The sequence below is a fragment of the Eleutherodactylus coqui genome, chromosome 3, assembly GCF_035609145.1.
Source record: "Eleutherodactylus coqui strain aEleCoq1 chromosome 3, aEleCoq1.hap1, whole genome shotgun sequence".
Lineage (NCBI taxonomy): Eukaryota > Metazoa > Chordata > Amphibia > Anura > Eleutherodactylidae > Eleutherodactylus > Eleutherodactylus coqui.
The window spans coordinates 88270697-88292338 of record NC_089839.1 but is presented as its reverse complement, the minus strand read 5'-3'; the positions used below and the strand labels follow the sequence as shown (position 1 = coordinate 88292338).

At 42.0% G+C, this 21642-nt stretch overlaps 1 protein-coding gene across 1 annotated transcript in view; it reads right to left on the bottom strand.

Moving 5' to 3' along the window:
* FEZ2 (fasciculation and elongation protein zeta 2) overlaps positions 1-21642 on the bottom strand; it is a 67031-nt gene that overhangs the window by 13721 nt on the left and 31668 nt on the right. The window contains exons 3-7 of the mRNA XM_066595842.1: positions 21318-21434; positions 19008-19149; positions 16123-16391; positions 1784-1859; positions 1517-1582 (exon numbers count right to left, since the gene is read on the bottom strand). Coding sequence (XP_066451939.1) covers positions 1517-1582; positions 1784-1859; positions 16123-16391; positions 19008-19149; positions 21318-21434 — 670 coding nt within the window. The remainder of the gene's footprint in view (positions 1-1516; positions 1583-1783; positions 1860-16122; positions 16392-19007; positions 19150-21317; positions 21435-21642) is intronic.

Genomic DNA, 21642 nt, shown 5'->3' with positions numbered 1-21642 from the left:
ACAGATTATAAAGTTATGGTATATACCAGCGATAGACTGAATAAGGCTGGGCTCACCCGAGTGCAAGATTACCGCGTATTACGCGCATGTAATAGGCGGTAATTCGTAGGCAAGCAAATACATAGCCTTTCGCTGGTTTGCTCACATTTGAAGTATAAGAATTGTCTAACACGTGAGTGCAAGACAGAACACAGCATGTTCTATTTCGCTGCGTATTACACGTGCGAGAGGCAATGTTCTCTATGGCTGCATAATAAACGCCACCCATATGCAATTAAATTGAGTATGAGTGGCGCATATACACACCATTGCTAATCAACAACACCGGAGATACATTGTCATGCGCAGTACCGTATCGCTGCCATATGCGACAATAGGCCGGCTTCACAGTGGTAAAACCCTGAGTGACCCCAACAGTGTTTTATGCATACAGCCATGTGAGCCGGGCCTAAATAAGAAGGGAATACCCCTTTGATGAGTTTAGATGAACGCGGATCACGAGCTGTGATCTTTAGAAGTGGTGTTTCATACTATAGGATAACTTGACTGACCGCGCAGGTGACCATGCTGTACCCACAACTGTGTCTGTGCAGGACATATCCATTTATCTGATATGGATATCTATATATCAATAAAAGTTTATATTAATCCAAATGAGATCCAATCGGATTTGGACATGTCATGCACAGACACAGTTGTATGTATAAACCTACGTCATCTCCAGGCTATATAATGCCTATATGTATGCAGCTCAGTGCATGGCAATTGCTCAGAAAGTTCTACTTTTTGTCATACACTAAAAACTGTGTACATATATACATTATATAGCCCAGAGATGTAGGTTTATTTATATCATCCAGATAGAACGGAAGTCAGAGTGTTAACATCTTTAGATATAGGTTTTCTTTTGTTTAATTATGCATTCTTCTTCTTTAACGAGAGCAGAGAAACGAGACAGCCTGTCACAAAGCAGTTTAGAAAGAGATGACAGAATGAGAAGATCTGCTGCGCTAGGTAAATCTAGAAGAAGGATCTCCTTCCATTTGTTCTAAAAAGTATTATAAAAAAAGTGTACTATTGCAGTTCCATAGAGAATTCTAAACTGTGGTTAAGGCCAATTCTAAGAGAAAGCTAGTCTAAAAATGATCTGGTCAATGTCTTCTAGACAATATAGTATGGGCATGTTAGTTCTATGGAGTTACTGCGGGACTGTCCAAAACTAAAAATCTAAAATACTCTCCCCCCCAAAAAATAACTGGCTGGCTGTAGCATCTGCCTGCATACACATAACGGGACATGCACAACAGATTTGAGATTTTTTTTTTATTAGTATTGGCAGAGCAATGTAATATTTTATGTATTGCAATTACATAAGAGGCATAAAAATATGCTAATAAGCAACTTTAAAAATTGTGAGCACCAATGCGTCCGGAACCCATAATATCAAGCGACCGAAAGTGCTGTGTAATATACAAGCACTATATAAGAGGTGATCATCCTTATAAAGGAGCATTACCTTTTAAAATGTAGTCTGTTAGCAATGTTGGTACTTTCTCACTGTCATCTTTCATCGCATGGAGAACTGAAAAGAGAGCGTAAATTAACTTTAGATCATTAATCTTCACACAGCAACTAATTCCAACTATTAACAGGTTTATCGCACTAGAACATGCAGCCATATACATCTGTAACAGTTTAGGTTCCAGTGGAAGTTGCAATTGGTGGGGGCTAATAAGTCGGTACACCCATCATTCAGAAGTTGCTCCCATTTGCTCGTACTTACTTTTCGTTAGTATTTGGAGGTCTTCGACAGAAGGGGGGACATTTTTCTTTTCATAAGGAATAACAGTTGTTAAATACTGTGAATAAATAAAATAAAAAAATATATAAAAGCATTGTACATGTTAACGTCACATAAGTGATCAACAGTCACTAGTGTGGGTGGCATTTAGTTAAAGCGGCGATTCCCAAACAAGGTGCCGCGACTTCCAGGCTAGGAATTCCTCAGCTGACAGTAAATGGGTTTTCCAGGCAGCGCCCGTCCGGATTAGTATATCTTGGCAGGCACGGTGCTTCCAATTGCAGGCTGGGTCCCACAAATTTCAGTGAGAGCTGCACCTACAATTACGAGCGCCAGCCACTACACAGAGGTTGGAGCAGTACTTCAGCTAGGACCCCGATGTATCCTGGAAGGCGCTGGCTGGAAAACCCCTTCAGCCTGGGTCCACACGTTGCAGATTTGCCACGAAATTTCCATGCACGCCATCCGCAAAAAAAGTGATTAGTAATCAGGCAGCACATAATACTGAATAGGGGTAAGGAGTGCTCAGGCTGGGAAATTACTGTACTAAAGGGGTATAGCTCGTCTCGCTGTTGGCGCCTCTTTCACCAGGAAACTTGGCAGCATATAGTGAGCGCAACACGGCTGGTGAGGTGATGCAGAAGTGGCCTTCAGTGCTGCACTCACTAGAGGGCGCTGGGTGCCCGGAGTTACTACAAAAAATAAAATAAAAAAAAGTGACAAGCCACACCTCTGACCACACCCCCTTTCTGGGGTAGGGTTGTCCCACGGTTAAAAATTTCCTGCCAGGAGTCTCCCAAGACTGAAGACGTTGTGAAACATAGGGTTAAAGGAACACCAAATGCAGAAAATAAACTACATTATGGGGCTCAGACGTCCGGAAACGAGGACTCCAGGGTGTGATGTTTGATACTCGCCAGGCACCCTGTTCCAGCGCTGTCCCCGTTCGCACACAGAGTGACTCTTCACTATGTGCACCATCTCCCATTCATCTCTGTGGGATAGCGCATGCACAGAGTAGGCTATAGAGTCACTGTGGGCAACTTCTGCCCTGACTTCAGTAAGATAAACATATCGTTAATCTCTGCCCCTTTCAGCGAGTCAATCGGCGAAGGTAGAAAAGATCACCAGAAAATTAACCCATGTGTTCTCTTTAAGATTTCTACAAGACAAGAGTGTCAGTTTTCAGGTTTTCGACATGTTCCTGAAACAAACCTAGGGGCCAAGCTCATCTCCTGCTTACTTTTGTCATTCATGTCTAGGTTTAGTGTTCCTTTAATTAGTACATCCCATTCTTAACCCAGACAATTTCTGGTTCCCCACAAAAATGGGGTGATGAGCTTCAGATACAGGCATACACAGCAAATAAGGCTGCCTTCACATCTGTGGCTGGGATTCCATTTCCTGCTCTGTTTGGGGAGCAGAAAAGGGGAATCCCTTGTCGAACGCACCCCATTGACTATAACGGGGTCCGTTAAGCTTCCACTCAGCTGACCGGCATTTTACCAGAAGAAAACGTGCTTCATGCGAGGATATTCCTTCCTGTATTTTGTATTGGACCAGCAACAGAACCTCCGTCCAGAGGTCCTAGCGCAGATGTGAAGGCGGCTCAACACTATATATGTAGTCTTCTATTTATAATAAAGACTATCCAGGACACCGAGAACCAGATGGCCATGTCTACCTGGTAATTGCTACTTGACCCGTCTGATCAGCTTCAATTATGTTGTACTGTACTGGAAAAGGTTTATCCCCACCAACCTAACTAGTTGACCTACAACGTGTCCTTTTCCATTAGTTCTTAAGGAAACTTAAGGGTGGGAAGAAAATATATTTTACTTAATGTGGACAGAGGGAAGAGGAGAAAGAATGAAATGCATGTCAATTACTGCTGCTGCATCATATGCAAAACGGAATGCAGACATAGATCAAAATTATATAAATCAAATCAACACATTTACTAGAAACCAATGGCAGAGATTTATGTGGGTGGGAGGGGAACCACAGGCACGAATGAATGCCCTCAGCAGGCATCTTCTCTGTAATGACCACAAGACGTTTCCTTTGTAGGTGAGTGTGCAGTTGATGCATTGCAGACTCTTTACTGCTGCATTACTAGTGATGGTAATTACCGACAGCAAGACTTGACTTATTAGGTGGCTACTATGGTGTAAAGGAGGCACTTATTACAGCCACATCATGTGGTGGCATGGAAGCTCCACAGAGTGTAGCAAAGCCCCATAAAGTCTAGCGTCCCTTAAATTGGTTGTTTTCTTTAAGCCAAATTCACACAGGCGTATCTGCGCACGCAAAATTAATTTATCCGCACAATATGCTGAGACTACAGCCCATTGATTTCAATGGATTCATTTATATTTCCATATTTTGCGTGTGCATTTCAGTGGCGTGCAAAAAAATGGCAGCATGTTCTACCAAAGGTCCCCATTGAATTCAATGGGGGTGGGGGAAGGGGTACAAGTGTGTGCAATACACAAAGATGCGTGAAACACTGCAGAATTCTGTTGGAAAAAGAACAAATCTGAAATTAGCCATTTCAATCAGCCCATCTTTGTTTGCCGCACACAAATGAACATGCAATGCAGGGGCAAAAAGTACAGTAAAATACGCTGATGCGCACACAAAAAAGGCACCGCTTGTTCCACAAAGATGCTACATTCATGCGCACACAAATATACGTATGCTCGTGTGAATCCGGCCAATCTTTTTTTGTAAGAACGGCCACCAAAAGAAAAAAAAAAAAACTCCTCACAGGGCGTCCGGGCTGCTGGGATCTCCTGTGATCAACAGTAAGAAGAGAGAGAACCTGCAGAGCCTTATTGTCTACATGGTCACAACCACTTGTGAATTGCAAGGATAGGGGATTTTATTCTCATATGATGCAATCACATTTTTTTCCCTTTTGGGTTTACCAAGAGAATGAAAATCCGAGAAGATTTCAAAGGGCCATTCACACCAGCCTTTAGGGCTACAATCACAATTCGGTTTCTCTGTTCCGATTCTGGAGCCAAAAAACAGAGTTAAAGACTGAAAAACATTTTTCTCCAGATTTGGGGCTGTCGTTTTGGACCATGTGTCTGCCAGAAATTATAAATAAATATAAATGAGATAGATATATATATTATATATTTTTTTTCCCCCATTCTACACACACACACGGGACTAACCAAAAATATGGACCTGTAACACAAAGGAGTCTCCACACATTTGCATGGTGAAGATTGACAATGCAGGGGGAGATACACAAAATCCTCTTTAGCAATATTTTGGAGAAACTAGTATTTATAAGCAGAAGCCTTTTTAGCCTCTCAAATCAAAACTGGTTAAAATTATGAAAAACTGAAAAAAAAAGGGTTTTCACAGTATCAAGTACATAGTTTGGTTGCATGTAAATTAAGCTATAGAGACGTTGGGTTTTACATGTCACATGCAAGAGTCCAGTAGGTACAAGTATTTTGTAACATGGATCTCCAAAAGTCTGGCAGAGGACAAATGTGATTGGAGCTTGAAATCTTTAAATCACGACAAAAAGTGTCAAGTATTAATATTTAAATGGAAAATGCATAGTCCATTAGACCTGGTAATAAGGCTTTTACCTTTATGTTACCCGTCAGCCATTTGTTTTTGCATTTTAAAAGGGTTGTCTGGGACACTTCAAAATCGCCCAGTAAGGGATGGTCCAAAATAAAAAATCCACAGCCCATTCAGTGGCATTGCGACTCTGTTGCTATCCTGCTGTCATTATGTACTGACTGCCAGCTGATAGCCACTGCAACTAATCAACAGGCAGTGACTGGCGGCAGCCATTGGGGGCAGGTAGTTGCAATGTCATTCCTGCAGAGCAGTGGCTAAGATAGGCGGAAGTGGTTGTACATGATGGGCGGTGGATTTTCCACATGTGCATTATTTAAAGGGATTTTCCAGGGAAGTACTATTGATGACCTCTCCTCCAGATAAATCATCAATAGTTGATCAGCTGGGGTCCGTCACTCAGGACCTCGACTGATCATCTGAGCAGGCGCATGCTGTCTGCACTGCAAATATACCGTGGTCGCAGCAGAAGCCTCGGCACAGACCTCAATGTAGTGGCCGATGCTTGTAACTGCAGGCACAGCTCTCATTGAAAAGATGAGCTGTGCCTGCAGTTACAAGCCGACCTCTGTGTAGTGTCCGGTGCGCAGAGACTTCCGCTCTGACCTCTGTGCATTTGCGGTGCAGATAGCAATGCGCCCGCTTAGCTAATCAGTCAGGGACCCGAGCAACGGACCCCAAGCAATCAACTATTGATGACATATCTTTATGATAGATCATCAATAGTATTTCCCTGGAAACCCCCTTTAAAGGAGTTGTCCAGACTGAGAAAAACATGGCTGCTTTCTTCCAAACACAGTGCCACCCTCGTCTGTGGGTTGTGTCAAGTATTGCAGCTCAGCTCCCATTCACTTCAATGGAACTGAGCTGCAATACCATGAAAAGCCACACGGACAAGGGTGGTACTGTGTTCGGAAGAGAGCAGCCATATTTTCTAACTTTGGATTACCCCCCTTTAACTTTATTTTGGATCATGCTCAGCTGACTGCTCAATTATGCCGTGACCTGCACAACCCCTTTATAGGTCCAAAACAAATGACTGACAATGTAAGGGTAAAAACCATATTACCAGGCCGAATAGATTTTTCCTATTCCTATTAAAACTAGAAAATGTTTTAAACACCATTTGTCGTGTTTAAAAGATGATTTACTGCCTATAGAAGGCTTGGGATTTGGGAATTATATGATTTAATGGGGGACATGCATGGTAGAAAAATGGTTACAAAAATATAAGACTTCTGGAGGTCATTCACATTTTTTCCCCCCACACTTTATTATTTCAGACTTTCCCACTGTAGCTGGGACATGCATAGGAGCCGCATCCATGAGCCCAAATTACAGGAAAAACTTCCCCCTGTAGTGACAACAGTCACAATAGGGTCTGCTAGGACCCTGCAGCTCTGCTGTGACAGTGACACCTAGCAGTCATGTGATCGGCAGGTCGCATAGTGGAAGTAATACTTTCACTTGCACTCTTTAGTACATAGCGTTCATTTTTAACCACTTCTGCCTTCTCCTCCAGGTCCTCTGCTGCGTCTGACAGCCGAAGACCCGACCTGCTCTGCTCATGCTTGATTGCAGGAGCAGAGGTTTAATCCCACGCAGAACATCTGTTAACAGCTGGGTTTAAGGCCCAGGACTAAGCATTGTATATTTAAGATTAAAGTCCTGCTCACCCAGAGGACTTCATTTTCTGATTCTGTAGTAGAAGGGTTGAAGGTTAAATGTTGAATACCCCATTGGAACAATGTGTAGGAATTCTTTGCATCTTTGTGTTGTGAAAACCTAAAAATCTACATAAACTACATACTGAGCGCGGAGAAGGACCAACTACCAAAACGTTCTGAGCCGACATCTATAGTACGGATAAACAATATCTGAGTACAGAACAGACAAGTAACATGAAGTCAAGGCATTTAGAAAGTAGGGAAGACAGGAGAAGAAGAAAAAAAAGAAAATCCCAGCACCTGTTTCTCTCCACCCGAACTCCCAAAAGTCTGGCGAAAGCTATTCTGTATGACGTTTGACAAGCCTTCCATACTGAAGCGCTAAAGTAGCACACAGAAGCGCAGCAAGCAGTTAAAGGAAGGAAGAGAAAAAAAGCTTGTTAGTAGGTAGTTAGATTCTGTGTGAAATAAGCCAAGAACACAACTACACATGGATACAACATATCGGAATATCAGACTACAAAGGAAAGAAGACATTTTTTAGCAATTACAATGCATCCAGTTGTAACATTCCAGCTCTTCTACAAGTGCATGTCATGCGTGCGCTCAGATTTGATTTTGGGAAGGTTATGGAAGTACTGTACAGATGCCCGTATCGCGGCACGTTCTTACACTTGTCCTCTTTTCTCCATGCCCCGGGTCATTTCAGTTCAAAGCAGGACAGCGTTCAGCCAGAAGTGATGTGTCCGTTTCTCAAAGACAAATTCACATGCGAGGTGAATTAAATCTTTAAGCCTATATGAATATCTAGTTTAAAATCAAACCATCTACAAGTACTGGAAAAAAAAGTGGGGATTCTTCAGCGTAGCCGCTTCCTAGTACAAGTATATTAACCCTTTCCAATCCAATTTCCCTGCTGCCCACACATGCCCTGGCCCTTATTTATTTGGGGTCTGGAAAACGCGATGGATTCCTTGGAATTACATAATTCACATAAAAATGATCCGTCAGGATGATTTTATTAGCAATTCTTTGAAAATAAAAAATAAAAAAAAGGAGGTATATTTTACATTATGCAGAAGAGAACCCCGATGTCAGAGCTTTCCTCTGCATAGTGTAATATACATATGCAGAAGAGAGCTCCAACATCTTCTGCATAGTGTTATAAATGTGTCAGACCTCGCTCAATATGGTAGTTAAGCAGGGAAATCTCAATGTTGGAGGTTTGGAAAGGGTTAAAATACATTGATAAATATAAGGGTGTTGGTAGCTTTATGACAGTACTACTTGAAGAAATAACCTAAAAAGCTAAAAACAAAGCAAAACGCCAACAAAAAAGAAAAGTGTAGAGAATTGAAGGAGGTTTCACAAGCCCAGTTAGATCATATTGATGTCCTAAAGGACAACCCCTCTTCTATAACCCAGAGAGGAGAGCTAACAAGGTGTTCCAGTGGCTCTCATTCTAGCATATCCAATGAATGCTATGTGTAATACTACATTTCCCCTTTAGAGGCAGCGCAGGGAAAAGGCACAGCTGGCAACAACTTTCACTTACAAAAATCAGCTACTAGTCAGGAGTCTCAGGAGAACGTATGGTGACCATCAGTAATTTTTCACAGAAGCTCTCATATTAAATTGGGTTGTCTGATAAGTGAACTGCTTTAAATGGATTAAGCGATAAGTGCCAGCTTAAATTTATTGCAGATGGATGACTTATCTAATGTGTATGGCCAAATTTAGAAGTTAACTTCTAAGATACAACTTGAATTAATAGCAGATTAATACATGTAATATGGACAAACTTGCAATGTAAAAAGACAACCAGACTTCATTCAGTCTAATGTGGATGAAATATGTGAGCCTTAGAAATGGAAGGCTCCATACCGATCTAGTGAAGTTGAACAGTAGTTCTTATCCATAACTTCGTCAATGAAGTACAGATACTCAGTGTAGTATATGTGGAACACTGGTAGAATGGCTTTAAAAACTGCCAACACTTGCCTGAGCTGCAGGTGATGCCACGCTCTACTCCCACTCCTCTCATCATCAGGCATAAACGCAGTAGTATCATCATTACAATTCTACCACAACTAGCACACTGGGTATTTTTGCAAAAGCAATTTCCGAGTCCCCTACACAGATTTAAAAGGAAGCGGTCATGTTTTTTTTACCAACTACTGCTTCAGGCGTCTTTCAGACAAGTGGATCTCAAATCTGTATGTTTTGCAGACCATAATAAAAAGTGCATTGATATCCCTGAAACCACTTATACAGGCATATGCAATACACAGGCATCTAAGAAATGCAGCACACAGTAAAGTTCATATGTTTTATGGATGTAATATGCCCATTTAGTCTATGGAGAGGGATTAAAATGTGGATCCATTCCTATACTTTGTCAAAATAAAAATATCCAGCCCCTAGAAGAAGTTATTGTTTTCCTGCAAAACTCAGCATGCAGTTACATCTCAGGAAGATATACAAATGATTAGATGAACGGTCTTGTCACCTGAGGCCCTAAAAGCGATTCCACCCTAGTCCTATAAAAAGGCTCATAGAGGCTACTAGTGTGTAGTGACCTCTTTTCCCATGTTCAGTCCGGTCACCAGATTTATAGCCAATAGATTATGTCTGGAACGGCAACCTCGACAGCCTACGAGTTTGCATGATTAGCCTTTAAATCATGCATACTCATAGGCTGTCGAGGTGGGTGTCGTAGTTACAGCAAATATGGAGCAACATGTCAAAACATACCAAACGGACCTCCATGACCACCCATATCACATCTTGCATCCAAGCTAGAGGCAGCTCAACAGGGTACTAGAGCCTTCATGCCCGTCCGTATCACATCTTGCATCCAAGCTAGAGACGGTACAACAGGGTACTAGAGCTTCCATGCCTGCCTGTATCACATCTTGTATACAAACTAGAGGCGGTACAACAGGGTACTAGAGCTTCCATGCCTGCCTGTATCACATCTTGTATACAAACTAGAGGCGGTACAAAAAGGTACTAGAGCCCCCATGACTTCCCTATCACATCTTGTTCCCAAGCTAGAGGCGGTACAACAGGGTACTAGATCTTCCATGCCTGCCTGTATCCCATCTTGTATCCAAGCTAGAGACGGTACAACAGGGTACTAGAGCCTCCATGCCCACCCATATCACATCTTGTATCCAAGCTAGAGGCAGTACAACAGGGTAATAGAGCCTCCATGTCCACCTGTATCACATCTTGTATACAAACTAGAGGCGGTACAAAAAGGTACTAGAGCCTCCATGACCCCCCCCCCCCCTATCACATCTTGTACCCAAGCTAGAGGCAGTACAAAAGGGTACTATGCTCCACTCTATTGGCCTAAAGGACACTGCCCTCTCCTGGTTCTCTTCCTACCTCTCTGACCGCTCTTTCAGTGTTTCCTTTGCTGGTTCTATCTCTGCTCCACTTCCTCTCGCTGTCGGGGTACCCCAGGGCTCGGTCCTTGGTCCCCTTCTTTTCTCTATCTATACTGCCCCAATTGGACAAACCATCCACAGATTCGGCCTCCAATACCATCTCTACGCTGACGACACCCAACTATACACCTCCTCTCGTGAGATCTCCGGACCATTCCTCCAAAATATCACCGACTGTGTCCGCTGTCTCTAGCACTATGTCCTCCCTTTTTCTCAAACTAAACCTCTCTAAAACTGACCTCCTTGTTTTTCCACCTTCTAACCGACCTCCCCTCAACATCTCCATTCCAGTGTCTGGCACCATCATAACCCCCAGACGGCATGCCCGATGCCTTGGGGGGGTCACACTGGACTCGGACCTCTCCTTTGCCCCCCATATCCAATCTCTGGCCCAAACATGCCACATGCACCTCAGAAATATTGCTAAAATACGTCCGTTCCTAACCACGGACACGCGAAAGACGCTCGTGGTTGCGCTCATCCACTCCCGGCTTGACTACTGCAACTCGCTACTCATTGGCCTCCCCCACACTAGACTCGCACCGCTCCAATCCATACTAAATGCAGCAGCTAGACTCATTTTTCTATCCAGTCGTTATTCAGACGCCTCTGCATTATGCCAGTCGCTGCATTGGCTGCCCATCCACTGCAGAACTAAATTTAAACTCCTCTACCTCACTCACAAAGCTCTGCATGGCGCTGCGCCACCATACATCGCCTCCCTCCTGTCAGTACACCACCCAGCCCGCTCACTCCGATCGAATAACACACTCAGACTAAATACCCCTGTAATACGAACCTCACATGCTCGCCTACAGGACTTCACCAGAGCAGCACCCATCCTCTAGAATGCTCTACCCCAGGGCATCCGGACAATTCCCGATGCACGAAATTTCAGACGTGCCTTAAAAACGCACCTCTTCAGGGAAGCATACCAAATCTCCTGACCTAGTCCCCTGCCCCTCCCTATGGTGCTCCACCCTGTTTGCCACCTGATAAATGATCTGTACATAAAATTTCCTATTGCCTGTGTTCCCCACCCCCTGCACCTCCTGTACCACCCTCAACCCATTTGTGTCTAACCCAATGTACCTTATATTGTAATTGTTGTATTGTTTGGCATTTATCCATGCCTGAAAGCGCTGCAGAATAAGTTGGCGCTATACAAATAAAGATTATTATTATTATTACTAGAGCCTCCATGCCCACCCATATCACATCTTGTATCCAAGCTAGAGGCGGTACAACAGGGTACTAGAGCCTCCATGCCTGCTTGTATCACATCTTGCATCCAAGCTAGAGGCGGTACAACAGGGTACTAGAGCCTCCATGCCCGCCTGTATCACATCTTGTAAACAAACTAGAGGCGGTACAAAAAAAAGGTACTAGAGCCTCCATGACCCCCCCCCCTATCACATCTTGTACCCAAGCTAGAGACGGTACAACAGGGTACTAGAGCCTCCATGCCAGCCCGTATCACATCTTGTATACAAACTAGAGGCGGTACAAAAAGGTACTAGAGTCTCCATGACCCCCCCCCCCCCTATCACATCTTGTATCCAAGCTAGAGACGGTACAACAGGGTACTAGAGCCTCCCTTCAAGGGGTCAGTTTTCCACAATAAATTCTCCTTTTGCTCTGATATTGAAATCAAATAAAACTTTGTGTGATTGTAACGTTGATATAAGTGATTACAACAACTCTTTCTAGGTTCTTGATTTCTGACAAGGAGTGTATTTGCATTCATTGGATTTTCTATTGCACAAAACAGATTCATTTCTGCCCGCTGAGATCCTGATTCCATCTGTAATACCCCCACATGACTAAACCGTACTACGGGCCGTTTACAAATGCACTTGTCTGGAAGAAGCCCTTCCCTCGTACTTCAGGGATTCTAAATTTATCACAATACAAAATTGTGATAAATTGATTTTAAAACTAAAAAAAAATAATTTCTTAAATAAATAACAAAATCTGGTGTCCCTTTTTCAATCTCCCCATGTGTACTATATTTTTACAAACTAAATACATCTTTTGAATGAGGCTTTTCCTAGAGATCCCTTCCCGAACTATTCATCACCGTTGCAACTTCTATTGGCCCTCTATGGTTTCCTTCCTTCTTCAGACCACACAGGTGATCATTTTCCTACAGGTGAATTTACTAGACACATCCCTAGGTCTTTGCTTTGGTCTGCGTGTCCAACGTAGTTTCCTCATACCAAATTGAAAGGAGTAAAGCAATAGAAGAAGTGGAGCGACTTCTAGAAGATACCGATAAGGTGCTGTCAACTGTATGTAATGGGGCGCGATAATATAAACTGCAGACAAGTTAGAGATAATGGACCATAGGCTTAACCCTTGATATAGAAGGCTTTTTTAACCCCTTAATGACACGGCCTATTTTGGCGTTGAGGACCAAGCGATTTTTGGTATTTTTCCATCTCCATTTTTCAAAAGCCATAACTTTTTTATTTTTCCGTCGAAGCAGCCGTATAAGGGCTTGTTTTTTGCGTGGTGAAATGTAAATTTGTTTGGGACCATTTTTGGGTACATAGACTATATTGTAAAACTTTTTTTTTTTTATGATCGTAGGAAGAGAAAACGCATCAATTCTGCCATAGATTTTTGTTTTTTTTAAAAAAGCATTAATTATGCAGCATAAATGATACAACCCATTTTTTTCTGCGGGTCGGTACAGTTACAACGATACCAAAATGAATTATTTTTTTTAGGTTTTTTTCACTTTTCCACAATAACCCTTTTTTTGGAAATTCTTATTTTATTCTAAACTTACTGCATTCAAAGTGCTATAACTTTTTTATTTTTCCGTGGACGGAACTCTGTGAACGCTTATTTTTTGCGAGACGAGCTGTATTTTTTATTGGTACCATTTTGAGGTACATCTGTTTTTTATTTATCACTTTTATTGCGCTTTATGGGAGGCAAAATGCTAAAAATTAGTATTTTGCCTCAGTTTAGCATTTTTTTAAATGTTTTTTGCCGTGCAGGATAAAAAGCATGTTCAATGTATTGTACGCGTCATTACGGACGCGTTGATACCAAATATGTGGGGTTTTTAATTTTTTTTTATGCTAATATGAGAAAAAGCATTAAAAAAAAGGTTTGACATTTTTTTTACATTTTTATTTTTTGAACTTTATTTTTCTCTTTTTTTTTTTTTACAACACTTGTGTCCCTCTGAGGGACTTTTACTGTTACACTTCAGATCGCTGTGATAATGCATGGCAGGGCTTCTTCCCTGCCATGTCTTATCGCTTGCTATAGTGATCATAGGCTATGGCATATGTGATCCCGCGCTATCCCCAGGACGTAAGTTTACGTCCTGTTGCAGGAAGTACCCTGCTGCCAGGACGTAAACTTACGCCCTGCAGCGGGAAAGGGTTAAGGGTGCTTTTACATGGAAAGATTTTCGTTCAGTTTCCTGCAGTCCAGCGAGAACCTGAATGATTATCGTTCAGTGTAAATGAACACAGCAACTGAATAATGAAAAAGACATTTTTCACTTCTCATTCATTGTTCAGTGTCTGCATGCAGAAAACTGATCGTATCAATCCATGTAAACAGGCAGCCATTCACTTATGTACAACTGCCTGTTCACTGTAAATGGAGGTGGGCCGGAAAAATCTCTGGCTGCTCCGCTTCCATTCACTAGTGACACTCTTTCTTGTGTAAACGCACAGGAACGATTATGGCTGGGACGAGCTGTCGGGCATCAGCCTCCCAACAGACTGTCTTGTGTATAAGCCCCCTTAAAGGCTCAGTCACACGGGCGCATCCGGGCGCCGACGCGCTCGTGTTACTGCATGAAGAAGACTGCCGCACTGCAGGTGCGGACGACTCTCCGCACCATCGGAAGAAACACGACCGGCAATGGAGTCGGTCATGTGTTCTTTCTTCCAGCGGTGCGGAGAGTCGTCCGCACCTGCAGTGCGGCCCTCTTATCCTGCAGTAACACGGGCGCATCGTCGCCCAGATGCGCCCGTGTGACTGAGCCCTAAGACTAGGGAGATTAACCCAATTTCTCTGTATTAAATTAGTAACCGGCACATTTTACGAGTTTTGAGGACACCGCAACGTCTTCAGAAATGGATATGCAGATAATATGTATACAAATTTATGGCAAAATGTCGAAGCTTTTGCCCTCTCCATATACAGTCACACTGGACCCTAAAGTAGCAATATTTGGCATGGCAGAGGAGGAACAATGGCCTCATCACATGCAAATCTTTTAAGAAAGGCGTTTTTGGCACGGAAAGTAGTTGCCCTGAAATGGATGGCTGACGAGTTTCCATCCGTATCCGGATGGAAAAGCCTGGTCAATACTGTGCTGCCATATGAAAAGGTTGTTTACAAGCCACTGTAAAGCCACAAAACTCAACCAATACTAATGCAGACTCGTAATTCATAATTAGTCATTGTCTGAAGATTGAAAAATGCTTTATTGTTATTATAAGGGTGTATGAGATACATGCAACAGAAAATGGAACTTGTAAATTATATGAAGAAGCAAGTGAAAACTGTGGAACTGAGTTTATTGTCAGAGTCCCAACGAGGACATATGGAATGTACTTGTATATATACACCCAACTTCATTAAGTGATCAATAAAACGAAGTAAAAAAACATGATGGCAAAATATCTTTGTGATAAAATACATAGAATCCTAGTAGATAAGGAAAAATACATCCAATAAATAATGGAGGAAAAATGGCTGAAAAAATTCCCTGTATATATTACAACAATCGTAATGTTATTGTCAACAAATGCCGAGATGCCTTTGTCTTATATCCCTTCCGTTTATGGTTTTGATAATTATATGTGTTACCATCGGTCCTTTTATCCAGCCATTTCTGAAGAAGTGTGTAAAATGCGCCGGTTACTACCGTAATTAATAGAGATCGGGTTAATCTCCCTAGTCTAATAGAGCCTTCTATCTCAAGGGTTGTGCCTGTATCCCATTATCTCCAATTTCTCAGCTGTTCATATGAAATTGGATAAATCACGGACAGCAAGGGCAGAAATCTAACAATCAGTGTCTTGTATCAGCCAGTCATGAATTATTCAATGCACTGTTTTTAGATCTGAGTTCAGTAAACTTTTGCCAAGATTTTTAGTTACTTATGGATATTCAGTAGCAAAGAATAGCAGAGTTCGCTGTGCCAAAAAAAGGAAATCTTTTAGCTTACAGCTCGGTAATCAAAGCCTATGGACACATTACACATATCAGAAGGGAGATATTCCAGCACATACGCCGAATGTTCACTCCAAATGTGTAGCGAGTCGTCATTCTATCACTGGGAACCTGTATTTTATTTCCTAGACCAGAAGCAAAGTGGAGGCCTACCCCCCTCCCCCCACCCCACCCCACCATGCTGCTCTTGTAGGTAAGGAATAAACCAGCAGATCCATCTCCCTATAGAAAAACCACAAGGACTGCGGCCACCGAAGGATTGCAAGTAACTAAAGTAAAACTCTTCAACGTAAAAATGAGTCAAAACTCAGATCTTGGCTTTGGATGAACATTTTGATAATATACCTTGTCTGAAGTCTGGCAGGCATTATACCCTTACCGTTCCTGGCAGATGACCCTTCTCCTGTTTGCCATTCTGCGTGCTGTTACTCTTGAGCTTTCTTTTCTTTTTCACATTCTCCTTGTGTTCTTTTTGTTTGTTCTGCACTTCAATGAGAACAGAGATGAAGCTGTTTTTCACTTCTTTCTCAAACTCTAACTCGTCCCGTAAAGCCAGCTGTTGCACCAGCTCCTCCGAGTAATCCTTGATGGCCATCTCGATTTCCTCCAAAAGATCATTTAACTCTGCAACAGACATCTGTTTAACCCCTTCGAGAAACAGAAAATAAATCAGATTACATCATTAAAATACATTACTATGTGTTGTTGGGTAGAAAAATGGAACGTATGACTCTTTACATTGGAAGCATAGGATATTTGGGATCACCATTATCTTACACTACTAATCAAACTGCATATACGGGAAGATTCTAGTAATTCGAAACAGCAACATTTCAGAAAAAGTGTTACCTAATCATCGGCTCATTCACACATTGCGTTGTGTGTCCGATATCCTATAAAGTAGTGCAAGGAGGTTGTATGACCTCCATGCAGGGGCGTAACTATAGGGGATGCAGAGGATGTGATTGTACCTGGGCCCAGGAGTCTTAGGGGGTCCAGTACTATGAATAAAGCATTTTTGGGGTCCCCATTACAGATTTTCCCTAGGGGCCCAGAAACTTCAAGTTACATCTCTGCCTCCATGTAATGGCGTATGTACATAGATATACTCAAGGCTCTAATCATAGTATTATTTGTCCTCCGGCAAGCAGAGGTGTAACTTCAACCTACTAAGCTCCAATCTATAACAGGTCCTCCTCCATTTATCTACCACGGACCATTTATAATACTGTGGTCTTCTTAAGGTGTCAAAGTGTTCTTTAGGCCCATATAGCTAAACCCCAACCAAGGAAAGGAAAAAAAAAAATCCACTACTATTTGGGTAAGATCTTTAGCCCCAACCATCTTTCACAAAAAGGAAGAAGCTATTGCAAGACCACAGAAGCCACTTTACATAAGAAGTCATTATTAATACCAGGAAACATCCCTTTCATAGCATTTGGCAAATATTGTCACATTTACGCCTATTCTGTACGTTTAAAGGGCTTCACTTCTTCAAGCAATGAAACACTACAGTCCCATTTGTTCCCATCCTCGCTGGGTACGCAGTCAGCTGTGCAGGAGGATGGTGTACGCTCCATATCTCCAGGCACCTTCTACTCAAGGACAGAGAAGCCGCCTGGTGAGTAATCTCAAAGCAATTAGAGGACTCCTTTCATGTTGGATATTCAGTTCTGCTAAAATACATATTAATGAATTCACATCTGATACTCCAAAAAAAAATTGACTGTCGCAGTGTTTCGGCATAATGGGCCGGCTGAATACTACGAGAGCTCCTTCTGCATCCTGTCAGATAAAGTACAATGAGGACTCGTGTGCTAATAAGGGGTGAAGCGTTCACTCATTACACTCTGTGCCATGATTTCGGAGTTCTCCAACTCTTCTCCCATGACCTCAGCTGCAGAGACTTGTGGGAGGGAGTTGGGGAATACTGGGAAAACAAAGTGTAATAATCTGCTGAACCGAACATCAAACCGAGCGATTATCATGCAGCGTACATTGTGGATTTTGCTGTCTTTCAGTAAGGAGAAAAAAAATACAATTTATAGCATAAGATTGTAAATCAGATCATGTACACGTCGCTGGAAATCCTTCCAATGCGGAATAAATATCAGCTTTGTGTCTGATCTGAAGGCAAGCTTCCCTTTTTTTTTTTTTTAGGAGCTTTAACTCCGTGAAAGGGGTTTCCCCCCTTGATGACTTATCTTGAGGATCATTAATCGTATTTTCCCCTTTAAGGACATGGCTTTTGTCCCCTTGTTTTGTTTTCTCCTCTCCATTTAAAAATAAATTACAGTTCTTATTTTTCCGTTGAAGCAGCTGACTCGTTTTTCTTGGGACGAGTTGCACTTTTTAATGTATATATAATGTACTTGAAAACTTTTTGCCGCAATTTTGCCATATTTGGATGAAGGGGCGGTACTATTTTTATGATGTACACACTGTGGCAAAGAGGACATAACTTTTACTATGCGGGTCAGCACGATCCCAATTATAGCTTTTGTTTGAGCAACACACAAACACACAATTTCTGTCACCATTTTCTGTGCACCATAACCTTATTCTGTTGATGGCGTTGTGGTTTACCTGCCATTTCTATTAATATAGTTTTAGAAGTATATGCAACTTTTTTGATCACTTATTTTTTCTTGGAGAGAGGGCGACAAGAAAAGAAAAAAAGCTAGCGCAATTCTGGCACTGTGCATTTTTTTTTCTGACAATCACCATTCGGAATAATTGATGCATTATTTAATAGATCAGACTTTTATGAGTGTGGCAATATCAAATAGTTTAGTTTTTTTGGGTGGGGGTGGGGTGGTTATTTTTATTATACATATAGGAAAATGTATTTAATTTTTTTTTACTTTTAATAGCAAAAAAACCTTTTCAATTATTTTTCCTTTTCTTTTAGGTTTCCTGTGTGGAGTTGAACTTGCAATCATTTGATCATTCACACAGTCTACTGCAATACCACAATATTGCATAATACTGTATTCTGACAGGCAGTCTGTCAAGATATGCCCTGAGCTGCCATGACAACCGCACAGCACCTTGCGATCTCATTGCAACTGTTGCAGGCGGGTGTCAGCTGTCAAAGACACTGGGTATGCATGGAGGAGGATGGGTTCCTGATCCTGCTCCATGCAAACACCATACCCAGAGGATGTACAGGTATGCTCTTCAGGGTTAAAGGGTTAAACATACATTTTTAATCTATAAGCCCGAGTGTAATTACAATGTTATTTTGAATTTCCAAGTACTTACTGTCCTCATAGCTGCTATTGGTGGAAGATTTTTTGAGTGTCTGGATCTCCTGTGAAAGCATCGAGAGGCGATCTGACTGAGGCGTGTCGTCCTCTTCTGGATCAGGGGACTCCTGCATCATTTCCTCGATTTCTTCAATAACCTGCCAGAAAAGGAAATAGGATATCACAGCTAGTGCATCACTTGAGCTTTAGAAGACATCCGCTTATGTGAATGTAGAGAATGTGAGGCATGAAAGCAGTTATAGATGCTATGGTGATGATGAGTGAGTGTGAGGCATAGCATGTAGCTACATAACGCATCCATTAGGGCAGAGTAGTTTTCATAAACTGTATAACATCAGGATCAGCTGCATACATAACAATAGAGAACATCCCTGTTCGGCCAAGCCAATAATGTACGTTAATGGGTTTTTCCCACATCTATTGTTTACCTACAAGCTAGAAGATAAATGTATGATTGCTAGTGGATCTAAAGATCACTATACCGGGGATCCAGAGTGTCAAATGTTTATGGTAATATGAGAGGTGGCAACTTTCCAAAATATCAATGAAGACTCATTGGATGGCATATATGAAAATAATAAAAGTCTAATATAATTTTTCAAACTGAAGCATTTGGTCATCCTCACCCGCCATAATGACTCACGGCAAGTAATTATTGATGCCTCAGTGTTAATGACACGTCTTTCAGTAGTTTAGTTTTTGATGGTTGAGCATGCGCGGCTCGGCTTCCCTTTTTTCTATTGCAAGTGCTCACTCTTCTGCCTCATTTTCCCATTCTCACAACACAGGACGAGCATGAGCGACGAGGACAGCCGTGTGTCTATGCACCACCTGTGCAAAGCTCACCCATGCATTCACTGAGCACTACCCAGCAGTTTGCTGGTAGCATGGCTGGACTACATGGACTACCAATGGACAGTTAAAAAAAAATTAAAAAAACAAGCATTTAGGTGGCTGCAGAAGCTGGGAGGAACGTTGTCTCTGGACACTGTGGAGATAATAGCCTGTGATGGATGCAGGACCACCCATTTCGCTCGTAACCTGTTAAAAACCACAACACGCCTTTTTTTCTGTCCGCACTGACGGGCTTTAAACCTGCACATACATCTTTTTAAGGCTGTGGCTTGGTGGGCTACTGACAGCCAGGCTCCTGCTCTAACAGCTTGGAATGAAGAAACCTCAGAGCCTGGCAGTTTAACCCCTTACATGCCATAATCAATAGCAACTGCAGCATGTAAGCAGGTGACAGGGGGAGGGGGATCCTTCTGTTATCTATCGGTAACCCGCAGTGCGATTGGAAGGTACCAATAGCTTCCCACGGCAGCCGGAAGCCTGACAAAGTCCTCCATGTCTGCCATGTAACTGACAATTAGGCTCCGCTGTCACCGGTTTAGTAGAATGCACTCCATAAGTAATGCAGTGTGCTATTCTAGCAATCAAATAATCGCATTTTCATAAAAACAAAGAAGATGGGGTTTAAAAATTTTATCAAGTTTAATTACAAGGAAAAAAAAATAAATATACACAAATCCTCCAAAAAACGGTTTTAAATTGATAAAAATAAAAAATATCACATAATAGGCATTACCACGTTCGTAACGACACAGGCAATGAAAATAATAATTTTTTTTTTGGAGATAACAAAAAGGACCAACGTACCTCAAACAGCTATCAATAAAAACTACGACTCTTTCTGCAAACTAACATGATCCCACAGAGCTCGGCTGCCAGAAAAATAAAAAGGTTAGGGGTTTTAAAAGGCGTTGATGCAGATTCAATTGTTCTTTAAAAATGTGTTTCTATAGTGCAAGAGTAGTAAAAAAGTTTTTTAAAAATCCATATAATAACTTGGTATTACAGGAATTCTGCTGATCCAGATAAAAGTTATCATGTTATTTTTACTGAACAGTGAACGCCTTAAAAACAAAACCCCAAAACAATGGCGGAATATCTGGGGCGTTTCTCAATGTCCCACAAAAAAAGGTAATAAAAAAAAAAGTCCTACATCACATAATATGTACCCCACAGTGGTGGCATTAAAAATACAATTTGTCCCACTAAAAACAAGCCACCAAATGGCCATGTCAACGAGTGATGTCTCTACAATATGATGATCAACTCACTCGGTCCTTAATGCACAAAATAGGCTGCTCACTAAGGGGTTAAAGGACACGAGCAAGAATGGGGGTGCAAATAAAAAGAAAAGGGAGGGGAGTCTGCTCAACCAGTTGTGGATACTGCACTATTCTGAACTAGTGTGAACAGCGCACCATTGTGTAACGTCCTCGATGCGCTCCTTACTGACCTGCTCGGCTGTGAAGAGCGGCTCGTCATTTATACAGGACACGATGATGGAGTGCATGTCTAGCTGTTCCCTCAGCTCCTCGTCGTCAGACAGCTCCAGGTTTAAGTTGTTGTCCACCTGAAACGAGAGAATACGTGTTTACATCTTGGGGGTCAGTCGGCGCTAAACTTCTATAACTGTAAACGTCTTCGCAACGGAATAAAAAAGGGACACCAAAACAAGGAAGCAATGGAAAGAATCCCGAACACCAGCGGTAGAATGTGTCCGCCTGTGAGACCGGTGCCGTCTAGAGATCCTATGGATGCGCCATAAATGGTACTCCCAA